At 39.6% G+C, this 13,748-nt stretch overlaps 1 protein-coding gene across 2 annotated transcripts in view; it reads right to left on the bottom strand.

Moving 5' to 3' along the window:
- LOC127625712 (ERC protein 2-like) overlaps positions 1-13,748 on the bottom strand; it is a 101,858-nt gene that overhangs the window by 37,728 nt on the left and 50,382 nt on the right. The window contains exons 3-5 of one of the 2 annotated variants that reach the window (XM_052101065.1): positions 12,674-12,700; positions 9,932-10,369; positions 5,568-5,642 (exon numbers count right to left, since the gene is read on the bottom strand). In XM_052101065.1, the coding sequence (XP_051957025.1) occupies positions 5,568-5,642; positions 9,932-10,369; positions 12,674-12,700 (540 nt within the window). The remainder of the gene's footprint in view (positions 1-5,567; positions 5,643-9,931; positions 10,370-12,673; positions 12,701-13,748) is intronic. The other variant, XM_052101066.1, reaches the window with a different exon arrangement.

Genomic DNA, 13,748 nt, shown 5'->3' with positions numbered 1-13,748 from the left:
AAAATATTAAGGCATTATTTGAAGATGTTCAATGACAAATGTTCTAACAGAGAAATATTTGACTTATTACAAATGATAATGAAGGTTATCTTACAGCCATTGTTAACCATTGCAAAATAAACAGCGAGAGTTTCTATACTAAAACACAACAATACAACAGCATAATTTCAGATCTGTACTTTACTAAGCATTTGATAATTTATCAAGTCATCAAATATGCCTCTACAAGTGATAAAACATGTGTGGTGGCGCAGAATCTTGCATACGCACAAATTTGCACTTTTCAAATTAATCTGGATCTGAGTGACACAACCGACACAGAAAATCACAATCTTTTCTACTTTAAAGATTGTTCGAGTCGTTTATTGCAATAATGAAAACATGGACTGGTACTAGGAAATACAGGTAAAAGTGAAATTCATAATTGTTCTTAAGTTGTCTCTATGGAATGATTATAAGACTACAGTAGATGTGATACATTAATAGGGTTCTGATTTAATGCTATCAAAATGTAGGTCTGTAAATTAAAATTAGCAATATCTAATCCTAATTTTGTCTTCCATTTTAAAGGGTGTTGTCATGTTCATTGTTGTCCTTTGTTCTTTTGTGTACTTTTATTTTGAAAATTCCTGTTCAGTTCCTAGTTTTGTCACATCCTGTTTTCCCTCCATGTTTTGTATCTGGGTTTTATTGGTTCATTGGTTGATTACCTTGATTCAGTTCTTGTTTGTCATTGGTTTTAGTTAATTATCTCGTTATCCTGTTTCAGAGTTCTGTTTGTTGATTGGCCTTGTTACCCTTGTCCTTGTGTATTTAAACCCTGTTTGTTCCTTCATTCCCTTGTCGGTCGTTGAATGTTGTTGTACGTGAATGTTATGGTTGGTTCCTGTTCCTGTTCCTGTTCCTGTTCCTGTTCCTGTTCCTGTTCCTGTTCCTGTTCCTGTTCCTGTTCCTGTTCCTGTTCCTGTTGTTTTCCCCTTGTGGATATTTCTTTGTTCCTGTTTGTTTGCCCTCACTTTGATTTATAATAAAGAACCTGCTTTTGGATCCGCACCTCCTCGTCTGCCTTCACTCCTGCATTCGTTACAGAACGACCGACCAGCGGATCCAGCGGTTCAGCAAGCGTACTACCAGCTGCTTTGCCTAAAGCAAGAGGACTGACCGATGGAGGACCACATCCGTGACTTCCTTGAGCTGGCAAACATCTCCGACTTCCTGGACTCGGCCTTGGTGGTTTTCTTCTGGGGTAACCTGAACCCCTCACTGAAGGAGCGGTTGCCACCGGCGACACGCGGCTGGACGCTCTGTGATTTTGTGGCGGAGACGCTGCTGGTATGCGGCTCGCCACTTACTGTGGATGTTGTGGATGAGGATCCTGCCTCCCCTCCCACGGCGGTGACTCCAGTCGTCCCTAGCTCTCCCTGTCATGCCAGCCCCTACGGTCAGTGTGCAAACCCCCACGCCTGTTGCCGTCATCGAGCCTGCACGGTCCACTTCGTCTGCCCGGAGGAGGGTGAGAAGACGGGCTTCTGCCTCCCGGTTCGCGCATGTCACGGTGAGCGAGCCAGAGCCGCGATGTCACGGTGAGCGAGCCAGAGCCCGCGCATGTCACGGTGAGCGAGCCAGAGCCCGCGCATGTCACGGTGAGCGAGCCAGAGCCCGCGCATGTCACGGTGAGCGAGCCAGAGCCAGCGCCTGTAGCCTCGACCGTCCCTGAGCCAGCGCCTGTAGCCTCGACCGTCCCTGAGCCAGCGCCTGTAGCCTCGACCGTCCCTGAGCCTCCCAGGGCTCCCCCTCAAGTCTCTCGAGCTTTCCAGAGCTCCGCCTTCCGAGTTTCCCGAGCCCCGCCTACCGAGCATCCCGAGCTTCCCAGAGCTCCACCTCTCAAGCCTCTCGAGCCTTCCAGTGCTCCGCCTCTCAAGCCTCTTGAGCCTTCCAGTGCTCCGCCTCTCAAGCCTCTTGAGCCTTCCAGGGCTCCGCCTCTCAAGCCTTCCAGGGCTCCTCCTCCCGAGCCTCCTAGGGCTCCGCCTCTCAAGTCTCCCGAGCCTTCCAGGGCTCCGTCTCTCGTATCCCGAGCCTTCCAGTGCTCCACCCCTCAAGTCTCTCGAGCCTTCCAGGGCTCCGCCTCCTATGGCTCAGCCTCCTAAGCCCCCCACGGTCCTGCCTACGCCTCCTTCGACGCAGCCTCCCAAGTCCTCCTTGGCTCCGCCTCACGCGGCTCCACTGGTCCCTATCTGGCGGCCACCACCCAGGTCCCCCAAACCTACCCACATCCCGTGGTCAACCCCCAGGCCTCCTGAACCTATCCTTGCCCTGTGGCCAGCTCCCAGGCCCCCTGAACCGGTCCTTGCCCCATGGCCATCTCCTATGCCACCTAGATCGGCCTCTATCCTGTGGCCTCCTCCTAGGCCCCCTGAGCCGGCCCTTGCCTTATGGCCAGCCCCCGGGCCATCTAAACCTGTCCCCGTCCTGTGGCCGCCTCCCAGGCCTCCTAGACCTGTTCCCGTCCTGTGGCCTCCTCCCAGGCCTCCTGACCCTGTTCCCATCCTGTGGCCGTCTCCCAGGCCTCCTGACCCGGCCCCTATCCTGTGGCCTCCTCCCAGGCCCCCTGACCCAGTTCCCGTCCTGTGGCCTCCTCCTGAACCTGCCCCTGTCCGGTGGCCTCCTCCCAGGCCCCCTGACCCAGTCCCTGTCCAGTGGCCTCCTCCCCGGTCCCCCAGACCTATCCTTGCCCGGTCGATACCTCCCTGGCCCCCTGTCCCTTTGTGCCCCCCGGGGCTGCCTAATGGGCCCCGTGGACTGTCTCATCTCCATTTGTGCCCCCGTGGACTGTCTCATTTCCCCCTTGGACTTCCTGCCAGCCCTCTGTGCCCCCTTGGACTTCTGTCTGCCCCTTGCACCTCCGTGACCTGCCTGTCTTGCCCTCTGCGCCCCCCTGGACTTCCAGCCTGCCCATTGTGCCCCCCTGGTCTCTGTCTGCCCATGTGCCCACTTGGACTGTCTGTTTGCCCCTGGTGCCCTTATGATGTTTTTGTGGGTTTTTGTTTCAGGATCGTCTGGAATCCGATCCTTTTGAGAGGGAGATTCTGTCATGTTCATTGTTGTCCTTTGTTCTTTTGTGTACTTTTTATTTTGAAAGTTCCTGTTCAGTTCCTAGTTTTGTCACATCCTGTTTTCCCTCCATGTTTTGTATCTGGGTTTTATTGGTTCATTGGTTGATTACCTTGATTCAGTTCTTGTTTGTCATTGGTTTTAGTTAATTATCTCGTTATCCTGTTTCAGAGTTCTGTTTGTTGATTGGCCTTGTTACCCTTGTCCTTGTGTATTTAAACCCTGTTTGTTCCTTCATTCCCTTGTCGGTCCTCGAATGTTGTTGTACGTGAATGTTATGGTTGTTTCTCCTGCCTGTGGATGTTGTTCATGTTTTCCCCTCGTGGATATTTCTTTGTTCCTGTTTGTTTGCCCTCACTTTGATTTATAATAAAGAACCTGCTTTTGGATCGGCACCTCCTCGTCTGCCTTCACTCCTGCATTCGTTACAGGCGTATTAAATCAGCCAGAAAAGAGCAGTGACTGGTTTTTCTCTTTTTCAGTATTGCTGCTTGATTTATATTCCCTAAAATGTAATATGTACGAATTGTATGCAATCGTGGTTAATCGTAGGACTGTGGTTAATTATTAAATTAGTAGATACCATGTGCCCACTTTGTTTTTCCATTATATTTTTAAAGCAGCATAAAGTGAACTTGGACTTTATATGCATCAAAAGATAATATGTTGTGCATGTGCTCTTTATATTTACAGCAGGGTTTAACCATGGATTTAACAAATAACAATTATTCATCCTGTATAAAGTGAGATCCAATACTGTATATTTTTGTTTTATAATCCTAAAATAAATACAAATTATTTAATTCACGAATGACACTGCCTTCGTTTAAGAAAAGTTTTTTTCTAATGTATAAACATTTATGAGTTGCAAACGCCTTTGCAACCATCCATTTTGTTTTTCGATTTAAATGTAATGGTAGCCAGCTGGTAGGTGGCTGTGCAGTGTGTAACCTCACTCCCCTGGCCTCAAGAGATGCACTAGCAACTGACGCTAGGGGCTATAGTCTTTAGCCTCCTCATTAGCACACCCACCTCCCATGCCAGGCTACATAAATACACGCGAGACAAACGTCTTTGTTTCACTTTGTTTTTACTTATTTAGCATCTCTTGCAAGAGCACTGTTTTTAGATACTGTGTCTGATTTAAAACAACTTTAAAAAGCATCTGTGTCTAGCCTTTTTTTTAGCAATGCGAGTGATCTGAAGTCATCGTCAGTGCTTGGCACACATCCAAAATTCGAATGCACCATTTAAGCATGTATGTACAGGCACAGACCAAGAGTCCAAAATGAATAAAATCCCAAAAGCAGTTTAGTGTGCATTCAAAGTTCCAATAATAACTAGAAAAACCATGGATTTAGATCTGTTACAATGTTCTATACTGTGTAAGTATATGTAAGTAGTTACCAAATGAAGCTTTGTATAGCCTATACAGTACTGTGCAAAAGTTTTAGGCACTTGTGAAAAATGTTGCATTGTGAGGATGTCTTCAAAAATAATGCCATCTATCAATTAACATCATACAAAGTCCAGTAAACATAAAAAAGCTAAATCAATATTTAGTATGACCACCTTTGCCTTTAAAACAACACCAATTCTCCTAGGTACACCTGGACACAGTGTTTCTTGGTTTTTGGCATAAAGGATTTACCAAGCTTCATGGAGAATTCACCACAGTTCTTCTATCTATTTAGGCTCAATTGCTTCTTCTGTCTCTTCATGTAATCCCAGACTGACTCGATGTTCAGTGGTGGGCTCTGTGGGGGCAATGCAATCTCTTGCAGAGCACGCTGTTCTTCTGTTCTAATCTTTTCTATTTGCAAATGTAATGTTTGGGAGTCTAAAATTGTATTTTTCCTATTGATACATTAAAGCTGAAGATAAAAATAACCATCTTAAGAAAAATGCTTTTAAGAAACATCTTAAGACTATAGCCCCTATATATATATATATATTTCACAAGATGAGGTTTATTGATGAGGAGTAATAAAAAAAACTATTGGCAACTATCGGCAGAGACTTATGCAGATAACCGATGGAACTAGTATTGGAACTATCGGTAAAAAAGATATTTCGGTCTACCTCTAATAAATAGATAGATAGATTTATAGACAGACAGATAGACTGACAGACAGAGAGAGAGAGAGATAGAGACAGACTGGCAGACAGATAGAGAGAGAGAGAGAGAGAGAGAGAGAGAGAGAGAGAGAGAGAGAGAGTGTTGCAAGGAGGAGGGCGGGGCCGGGCTGCGATGATGGATGCCCGGGCCCCTAATCGGGCTAATCAAGCCGACAAGAGGGATAAAGGCCACCGGAGGCGGCAGTTCGAGAGAGAGAAAGAGCAACGGGCAGCTGCCCTGTATGTGTTTATGTTTGTGTCTTTTTGTTTAGTTCGAACTTCGTCCAGTTCTCGCCTCCTCCTTTCCCTGTTACAGAGAGAGATAAATAGATATTTACCTTCATCTCTATGATAGTTTGAAGGGCTTTAGTTTTGCCAGGGTCCAGGTGAAGCTGGTTCCTACGATGAAGCTCCTGGGAGAAATCAAGATTATAATCAACATAACAACAATGAACACATGAACAACAATGACACATGAAGCTATCATCCTGTAATAAAACAAATGTGGACTTGCTTATCTCATTTGCTTTTTAATAACATGATGGGCCAATTAATTAATGAAATTAAACAAAATATTCACATTTACTCCCCAAAGAAAATTCTATGTATATAATTACAATACAATGTATAGGTACAGGTAAAGTAATAAATACTCTATGTGTTTAAGATTATTGAAATACATTACATTATTGTGGCAGATGTGTAAAGCATAGACCCTATTCACTGTGGCAGCATCAGACTTTCAAAAGAGAAAGCAGTGGAGGAAGAGCCAGAGGTAGTAGACAATTTAAGAGTTGCTTACAGAGGATGTTAGCCATATATGTCAAGGTAGCTACTACAGCCTTAATGGGAAGCTTGCTATAACTAGAGAACTCAACGTCTGTCAAAATAAATGTCCTGCTAAAATGAAAGCTCTATTCAACTGGATATGTTAAATTGAAGACTATAAGTGTATAACTAGTGTAAATATCTGTTAGATATCCATGTAAACAGGTTCAAAATTAACACTTAAAATGTGCCAAATGCAAGAAAATATTACCTGGTGAGTTCATAAAGTTGGCCGGTTACATTATTAGCAACTGTATCACATGCTTTACTTTGAACTTTGAAAACAAAAATCTGACTCTTGCTAAATATAGTGACATGCTTGATTCAAACTGTCAGTTAAAGGAAACATCTGCCTTGAAACATAAATAACCCTTAGATGTTTATCTATGAAGCCTAAATGTTGCTTTCTCTGGAACTCCATGAGATACATATAGAATATTCCTCACATTACGCCACCAAAATATTAACAATTAAAAATAAGGAACAATTCAGTATAATGGCTAGTAAGAAATTTGTATATTTATAATAAATTAATTAGAAATAATATCATTAGCTGAATGTTGAAAGTTAATTTTGGACCGTGTAAATTTCAATAGTAAGTTAAGACTTGCTTAAACTGTGAGGAATATTGCGATAGATTAAACAACGAAACGCTCCACTCATTTCAGAGATCTTATGGGGTAAGATGTAAAGAATATTTGTGTTTGAAAATAAAAAGTTGTGGATTACTTATAAATAATATTGCACTGGTAGATAAAAAAAACTTCTATATATTACCTCAAACCCAAATTGTTTAGGGGGCCTTAAAATAGTTCAACAGCAATTTAATTTGTGCAACACCCCTGCCCTCACTGCCTTGTTCCACATCAAAAATCAAGTATGCCGTTGCTGTGAAAAAGGTCTATTTGACGGCACATTTTTAGGACGACTTCATTAAAACTCATCTCGAGACCCCTACATTCTGTTTGTGCTCAGTCCAGCTGTATTTGAGAGCAATAACCCGCCCTACTGTGCAAAGTCTCTCTGTATGTGTGCCAGTATAGCTGAAATTGCGCTGACTGCCCCCTGCTGAATGCTAATTGCAAAAAAAATCAAGGCGGTACTGCAATCTTCACTTTACACAGAAAAGATTTGTAAGTTATTTTATCACACTAAAATCATGTTTACACACATATTCTTTGTCTTGTGGCTATAGTTTTGAAATAGTGAGTATTTAAATGGTTCAAAACTGACTTTTTTTACAGAAAAGGAGGGACAAATCAAAATACATTTTTGTGGTAAACAATATTATGCCACAAATGCTTTCGATTGAGCTTAACTTGTATTGAACCCGGAATATTCCTTTAAAGGGTTAGTTCACACAAAAATGAGAATATTCTCATTATTTACTCACCCTCATGCCATCCCAGATGTGTATGACTTACTTTCTTTTGCAGTACACAAACAAGAAGAAGAATATCTGTAGGTCCATGCAATGCAAGTTAATGGTGATTAAAACTTTAAAGCTCCAAAAAGCACATAAAAGCAGCAAAAAAGCAATTCCTATGACTCCAGTGTTTTAATCCATATCTTCTGAACCAATTCAATCGGTTTTAGGTGAGAACAGACCAAAATGTAACTCATTTTTCACAATAAATTTTGACATCAACAATTTAGCTTTCTAGCACTATCTAGTGCTCTGCGCATCCATCAAGAACTAGGAAGTGTACTAGAGCTTGAAATCATTATCGTGCCTAGAGACTGCTGTCAAGATTTTAAAAAAGTTATATTTTGGTAATTTTTGGTCAATTAGTTCACTTAAAAAGAGTCATGTTGTTTACTTTCAAGCTTCCTTTATGTGTTTTTTGGAGCTTCAAATTTTTTATCAACATTTACTTGCATTGAATTGACCTGGAGAGTAGGGTTGCATGGTAAATCGGTACTGTGATGCCAAAAAATTTTTTTTACGATATCATCTTGTTGCTAATTTCAGTACCATTTTACAATATGATGCCATTAGCAAACTGTTATGAGATGTGAAAGTTTTGAGATGAAATCATTGACAATTTGTAAATAAAATGTAAAAAAATCCATAGCCAAGTGTGATCATTAAACAGCAGAGCGCTTCAAAATGAATGAAAGTGTAGTGCTTTGCTTTATCTCCTTCACACACACACACACAAATGCAACACGCTGCTGGTCCTTGATTTTGAAGAAGTGTATTTAGTGTTAAAATGGTTGAGAAAACTCAAATGTCCTTCTCCGGTGCAGCTCAGAGATTTAAGCTCTTGAGTCATGACAGGATTATTACAGCATTAATGGGAAGCTTGATATAACTAACCTGTGAAACAAGGAAGAACTCAAAAATATTTCAAAATAAAAGTCCCGCTAAAATGAAAGCTCTACTCAACTGGATGTGTGACATTGAAGACATAACTAGTGTAAAAAAAAATATATTCCAAAAGTAGCAATAATACTCATAATAACAGAAGTATAATAATAAATGGTTGTATTATTATTATTATTATTATTTGTATGCAATATCACAAAAGTGTACTGAATATCAGCATGTTGTGATTCAGCCATAGCAGCCTTGTGTCTGAGGTAAATGTTGTTTAATGAATGTTTCCATTAATACTGTAAAGCTCTTATGTCCAGCACTTTATTTTACCAATAATTTTAATTTCATATTTTTGTGTTAATAATTAATTATTATATTTTCATTTGATTAAAGCTGCATGTACTGTATATATCACAACATTTAATGAAACCATTTAACATGGTTTAATTAAATAAAAAAATGTAAATGTAAAACACAGATTTTGTATCTGTTAGAATTTATGCAGTTCTTTTAATCAAGATATTTTCTGTGTAATTTCATCAAAAATCTGAGGCTTTTATTTGTTGCCTAAGTATTGATTTGGTATCGATAACGAGGTACCAGGGCTGTTATCGTACCAAAGCCAAAATTTTGGTATCGGAGCAACCCTACTGGAGAGATATTTTCCAATAAGTCATACACATATGAGAAGGCATGAGGGTGAGCAAATTATGAGAGATATTTTTTGGGTGTACTATTTCTATAATAGGGAATTTATGGATGTCACACGATTAATCGTGTTATTTTTCTTAGCGCGTTATTTGTTAATATAATTAATCGCTATAAATGTATGTGTTAAATTGACAGCAGTAGTATTTAGTGTCTTTAAAATCCACTTAAAAAAAACAATCATAACCCTAAATGATCCCTGAATCAAACCCTAAAATCTGAGAGCAATGAAACATCCTAGTTCTGAAAGTCATTTTGTGCTATTCTGTAGTATCTTTTTTTACTCAGGTGATTTATTAATTTTTTCAGGTATTTTTATGGTTTTTCTAATGATTTAAAACATAAATTGTCTCATTTGTTTATGTTTAATACTTGAATTTAATAATTGTATTAATACAAATTCTTAAGATTGAGAATCATATTTAAATATCTAATATATTTAAAGAATCAGAATTAAATCAACATAAACACATAATGTATGACATAGTATGGATGACTAGGACTATAATAGTACATTAAAAACTATATCAGATGGTACAAAATTATAATGCACTACATTTCAATCTGAATATCTGAATTATTAATAATTATTTAAATTTAGGTATTTTCGCAGTATATCTTGAAATGTGATTAATTGCAATTAAATGTATTAATTTATCGCCATGTCATGTATTATTTACAAATTGTAATTATTGTAAATTATTCATTTAGCAGATGCTTTCATTCAAATTTGGGGTTACAATAGAGATAGTTCATAAGTTGTATATAATTTTTTTAATATATTTGTCAAAAGTTTTTTAGGTGCTAAACTAAATGAAGTTGGACAGATAGAGTAGAGCCCGATACCTCTCTCAGATGGATGTTCTCCTTATCTTTCTGGTCTAATATGACCTCTAGATGGCCGAGCTGAGCTTCAGCCTCTGCAATACGTCTGGCTCGCTCTTGTTCTTCCTCATCCGATGCTCTCCCTGAACCTGGGGGCAGCCCTTTACTCTGCAACATCTCCAACAGCTTCTTGATGGACTCGTCTCTGGCTCCCAGCGTCTGCTTCTGCGTCTCGATCCTCAGCTCCATTTCTTCTAGGGTCTTCCTCAGAAGAAAGAGCTCCTTGGCCTGCCGGTCGTGTTCGGCTTGCAGCCTGCGGAAGTTCTCTTCGGTCAGCTCAATGGAGGTGAAGTGCTCGCCGCCGCTGACCCGCGAGCCGCTCTCCTGCTGGAGGAGATGGTTTAGGTCACGTTGTGTACGCAACTCATCCTGCAGGGCCTGGATGGTTAACTGGAGGTGCTGTGATGGGGAATGAAAGCATATGAGAAATGAAAGGCTTTAGGATATTATTTATACATTGTCAAAGGGTGATCTCAACCAGACCCATTCAGAACATGTTTTTAGAGATCGGGAAATCAGGTTAGAAGATCTGGACAAAAACGTATGTAGACCCCACTGTGATCTTGTTATGTATAAACGTATTCCATCTTTCTAAACCAGGTGCGACACGACAAATTTCCAGTGTCAAATAATTTTACTGTGCAAATAATTTTTCAATATCGAAAAACAACATTGAAAATTCTGTTATCATTTACTCACCCTCATGTCGTTCCATACCCCTTTAACTTCCTTTCTTCCGCAGAACAGAATTAAAGCTATGTCGGAAGGGAAGATTATTAGTATAAAACATATAAAATTTTGACATGAACTGTTTCTTACACAAAACTACTGTACAGCTTCAGAAGACTTGGAATATAGCCACCAGTCATAGGGACAACTTTTAATTTATTTTTGGAGCTTGACAGAGTCTGTCTCAATTAACTTTCATTCTATGGAAAATATCACCTAGGACGTTCTGCATAAACATCTCACTTGAGAACAAAAAGTCATATGTGTTTGGAACGACATGAATGTGTATAAATAACGGCAGAAAGGTAATCTTTATCTAACCTCTACATTCAGAATTACATATTTTTAATGTGTATCAGATATGATGTATTGCTAGTTGCATTGTCTCTTCGTACCTGGTTTGAATATGGTGTTACAACTAAATATGTTCATTGTTAACAATTGTTGACCAACAAGCCATCTGAGTTGCATTGATATATAACCAAATATAATACATTTTAAGTGAGTGAATATTTAATCTGATTACAGACCAGATCAAGAGAAAACCAAAATGGACATATCATAACAAAGTTGCCCAATTCAGCAAACAATTAATTGCAGTAAACAAATCCAAATGAACATGATACAGTTGGAAACCACAGTGAGGTCTATTCTAGGAAAGGATACAGTGAGGAAACGATAAGGTTGCACCACATCTATTTCTCTTGAGGAAACACTAACTAATAACATAAAATAAGGTTAATGACAATAAGGATAATGCTAGAAATAGTCACAAGATAATGCCGTTTTCTAGTCTACAGTAAGTGGCACATACAGTGCCTTTGGCAGAATGAGAGAGTATATGGGCCCATTACACTAAGTGAAACTGGATCAGATAACCCACACTCGTCTCAGGAAATTTCGATCACTCAGTTCCTTGTGCTATCACAAACAAAACACACAATTTCATTTGAATATCTCAGGTATGCTATAGGTCAGAATTCTGGGTATGAAATAATAAACAGCAATTTAAGGCCTCTCTTAACTTATCCTGAAGGAACATGGATTAGATAAGGGAAAATGATAGATATTGAGGTTGTCCTTAAATAATGATCTGATCCATTCAAATATTATTATAAATATTGAAATTTAGGATTCAGATCAGTAGCTAGAAGGGATGCACTGATTCATTTTTGTCTGATAAAGTAATCATAATTGAATGTTGTGTCTGTTGACTACGTAGCCCCTTAGAGGACAGGGAGGGAATTACTTTCTGAAATAGCTTTGCATTCACTCGCAATGGTTTTGCATGTATTTTTTGTAGGAATTGGGTTAACTGTAGTAAATATTTTTTTGGCAATAGTTATTATTTTATTTCTGTATTTTAGATTGTCCTGTAATATTTCTGTAGTTTTACTACAAATGTCATATTTAAGATATGCTAACTGTAGTAAAACCATGGTTAATTTTCATAAGGAAGGGATAAAGCGATTGTCAGGAAATGTAAAGCTTATTGAGGGAACGTAAAACGTTTTGTGAGAGAATGCAAAAATATTTCAGAAAATAATTTCACTCCCTGTCCTCTTAGAGGCTCTATAGAAGGTAAAATAAATTCACAGCATTCACACAACAGATCAACTTAAGAATTTTTCTGGATAAATGATAAACCATAATGTAGAGTAGAAAAGATGGATAACTGAAAACCAAAAAAGCTTACACAGTAAAATAGGCTCTAATGTTTCTGCCTTCAAAATCTGTCCTAATCAGACAAATCCCAATAATTACAAAAATGCTAATACTGGTATAAACAGTATATGCAATATATGCTGTGCACCCCTAGTAGCTTGGAAAACCAAAGAAAACCCAGAAGATCAGAATCCAGGGATAAGGATTAGGGTAAAATCTGTATCTGTGTAAAGATCGGGGACACACTTCACGCTGGCTGTGCAATACCACGTTCTACACATGTTAGCGGTGGTGAACATGACAACAAACCTTTGTTCTCCTGGCGTCCAACAGGTGCTGCATGATTGTGGGGGACAACAAAAAAGAGACAATGAAAATAACGCAAGAGAGTGAGTGCAGAACGACATCAAAACCCAAAACAGCAGAAAAAGATGGACAGAGCAATGACAAAGGGCAAAAATAAATCAATTATATAATCCATTTACAAACAATAATGATGTTGAGATGTTCCATTAATATGCATAATCCAGTTTTTGGGAGGACTTTTGCTGCCATCATGTGCCTTCTGAATTATCGTAAAAACAAACACCACCTCAAGTTGTAATTGCAACTGTGAAAATTTTGATATCCGAGTTTCCGAGTTGGGAGAAGATGTAAACTCACAACATGGCAGAGGTGAGTACAGTTTCTGTATTGAATGACCATTCTATAAAAAAAAAAATGTGCACTGTGAAAATGGCATGTATTTGACCAAAACTCCATTATCGTCAGCAGGATTACTCCGTAATATGTATTGAAGTGGAATAATATGTATTATGGTGTCAAAATAAAGGTTCCTCAAGAAATATGAATTAATGTACATGCACTACACGGACACCTTTCACGGTTGCAGCACCATCTCCGTGTTTAGACGCAGAGCAGTCTAAACATAGATGAACATAGATTGGGGAAAATGGGGTGGAGGATGTCACAAGCTGGGCCCCCTGGGAGCTGTGGGCTTCAGCCCGTGTAAGCCTGTGTGTTAATGCACCGCTGAACACAATGAACTCGTAATTACCACTTCAGAAGTGGCAAGTCGGATAATTGCGATAGCACATGAAGGCAGCAAATAAGCGGGTTTACATGCATGTTCTAAATCGATTATGCTTAATAAGCAGACAATGTGTAAGGTCATGAAAATGCCTTAAATGTTCCTTTATTGGGGTAAGGTCATAAACTGTTTGAGCAGAAACTGATCAACAGACTTAGATTTCTGCCACTTACTCCGATTTCATGTCACATGTAAACACCTTTACAAGCATTCTTAAGGGCTGATTTAATGTGGCAAGTGTTGTGCGCATGTCTGTTTATGTTTTGACTTCAACCTGTTGATATGTGCCCCCTT

The sequence above is a fragment of the Xyrauchen texanus genome, chromosome 32 (assembly GCF_025860055.1).
Source record: "Xyrauchen texanus isolate HMW12.3.18 chromosome 32, RBS_HiC_50CHRs, whole genome shotgun sequence".
Classification (NCBI taxonomy): Eukaryota; Metazoa; Chordata; class Actinopteri; order Cypriniformes; family Catostomidae; genus Xyrauchen; species Xyrauchen texanus.
The sequence above is the reverse complement of the archived record's forward strand: the minus strand, read 5'-3'. Positions and strand labels throughout refer to the sequence as shown.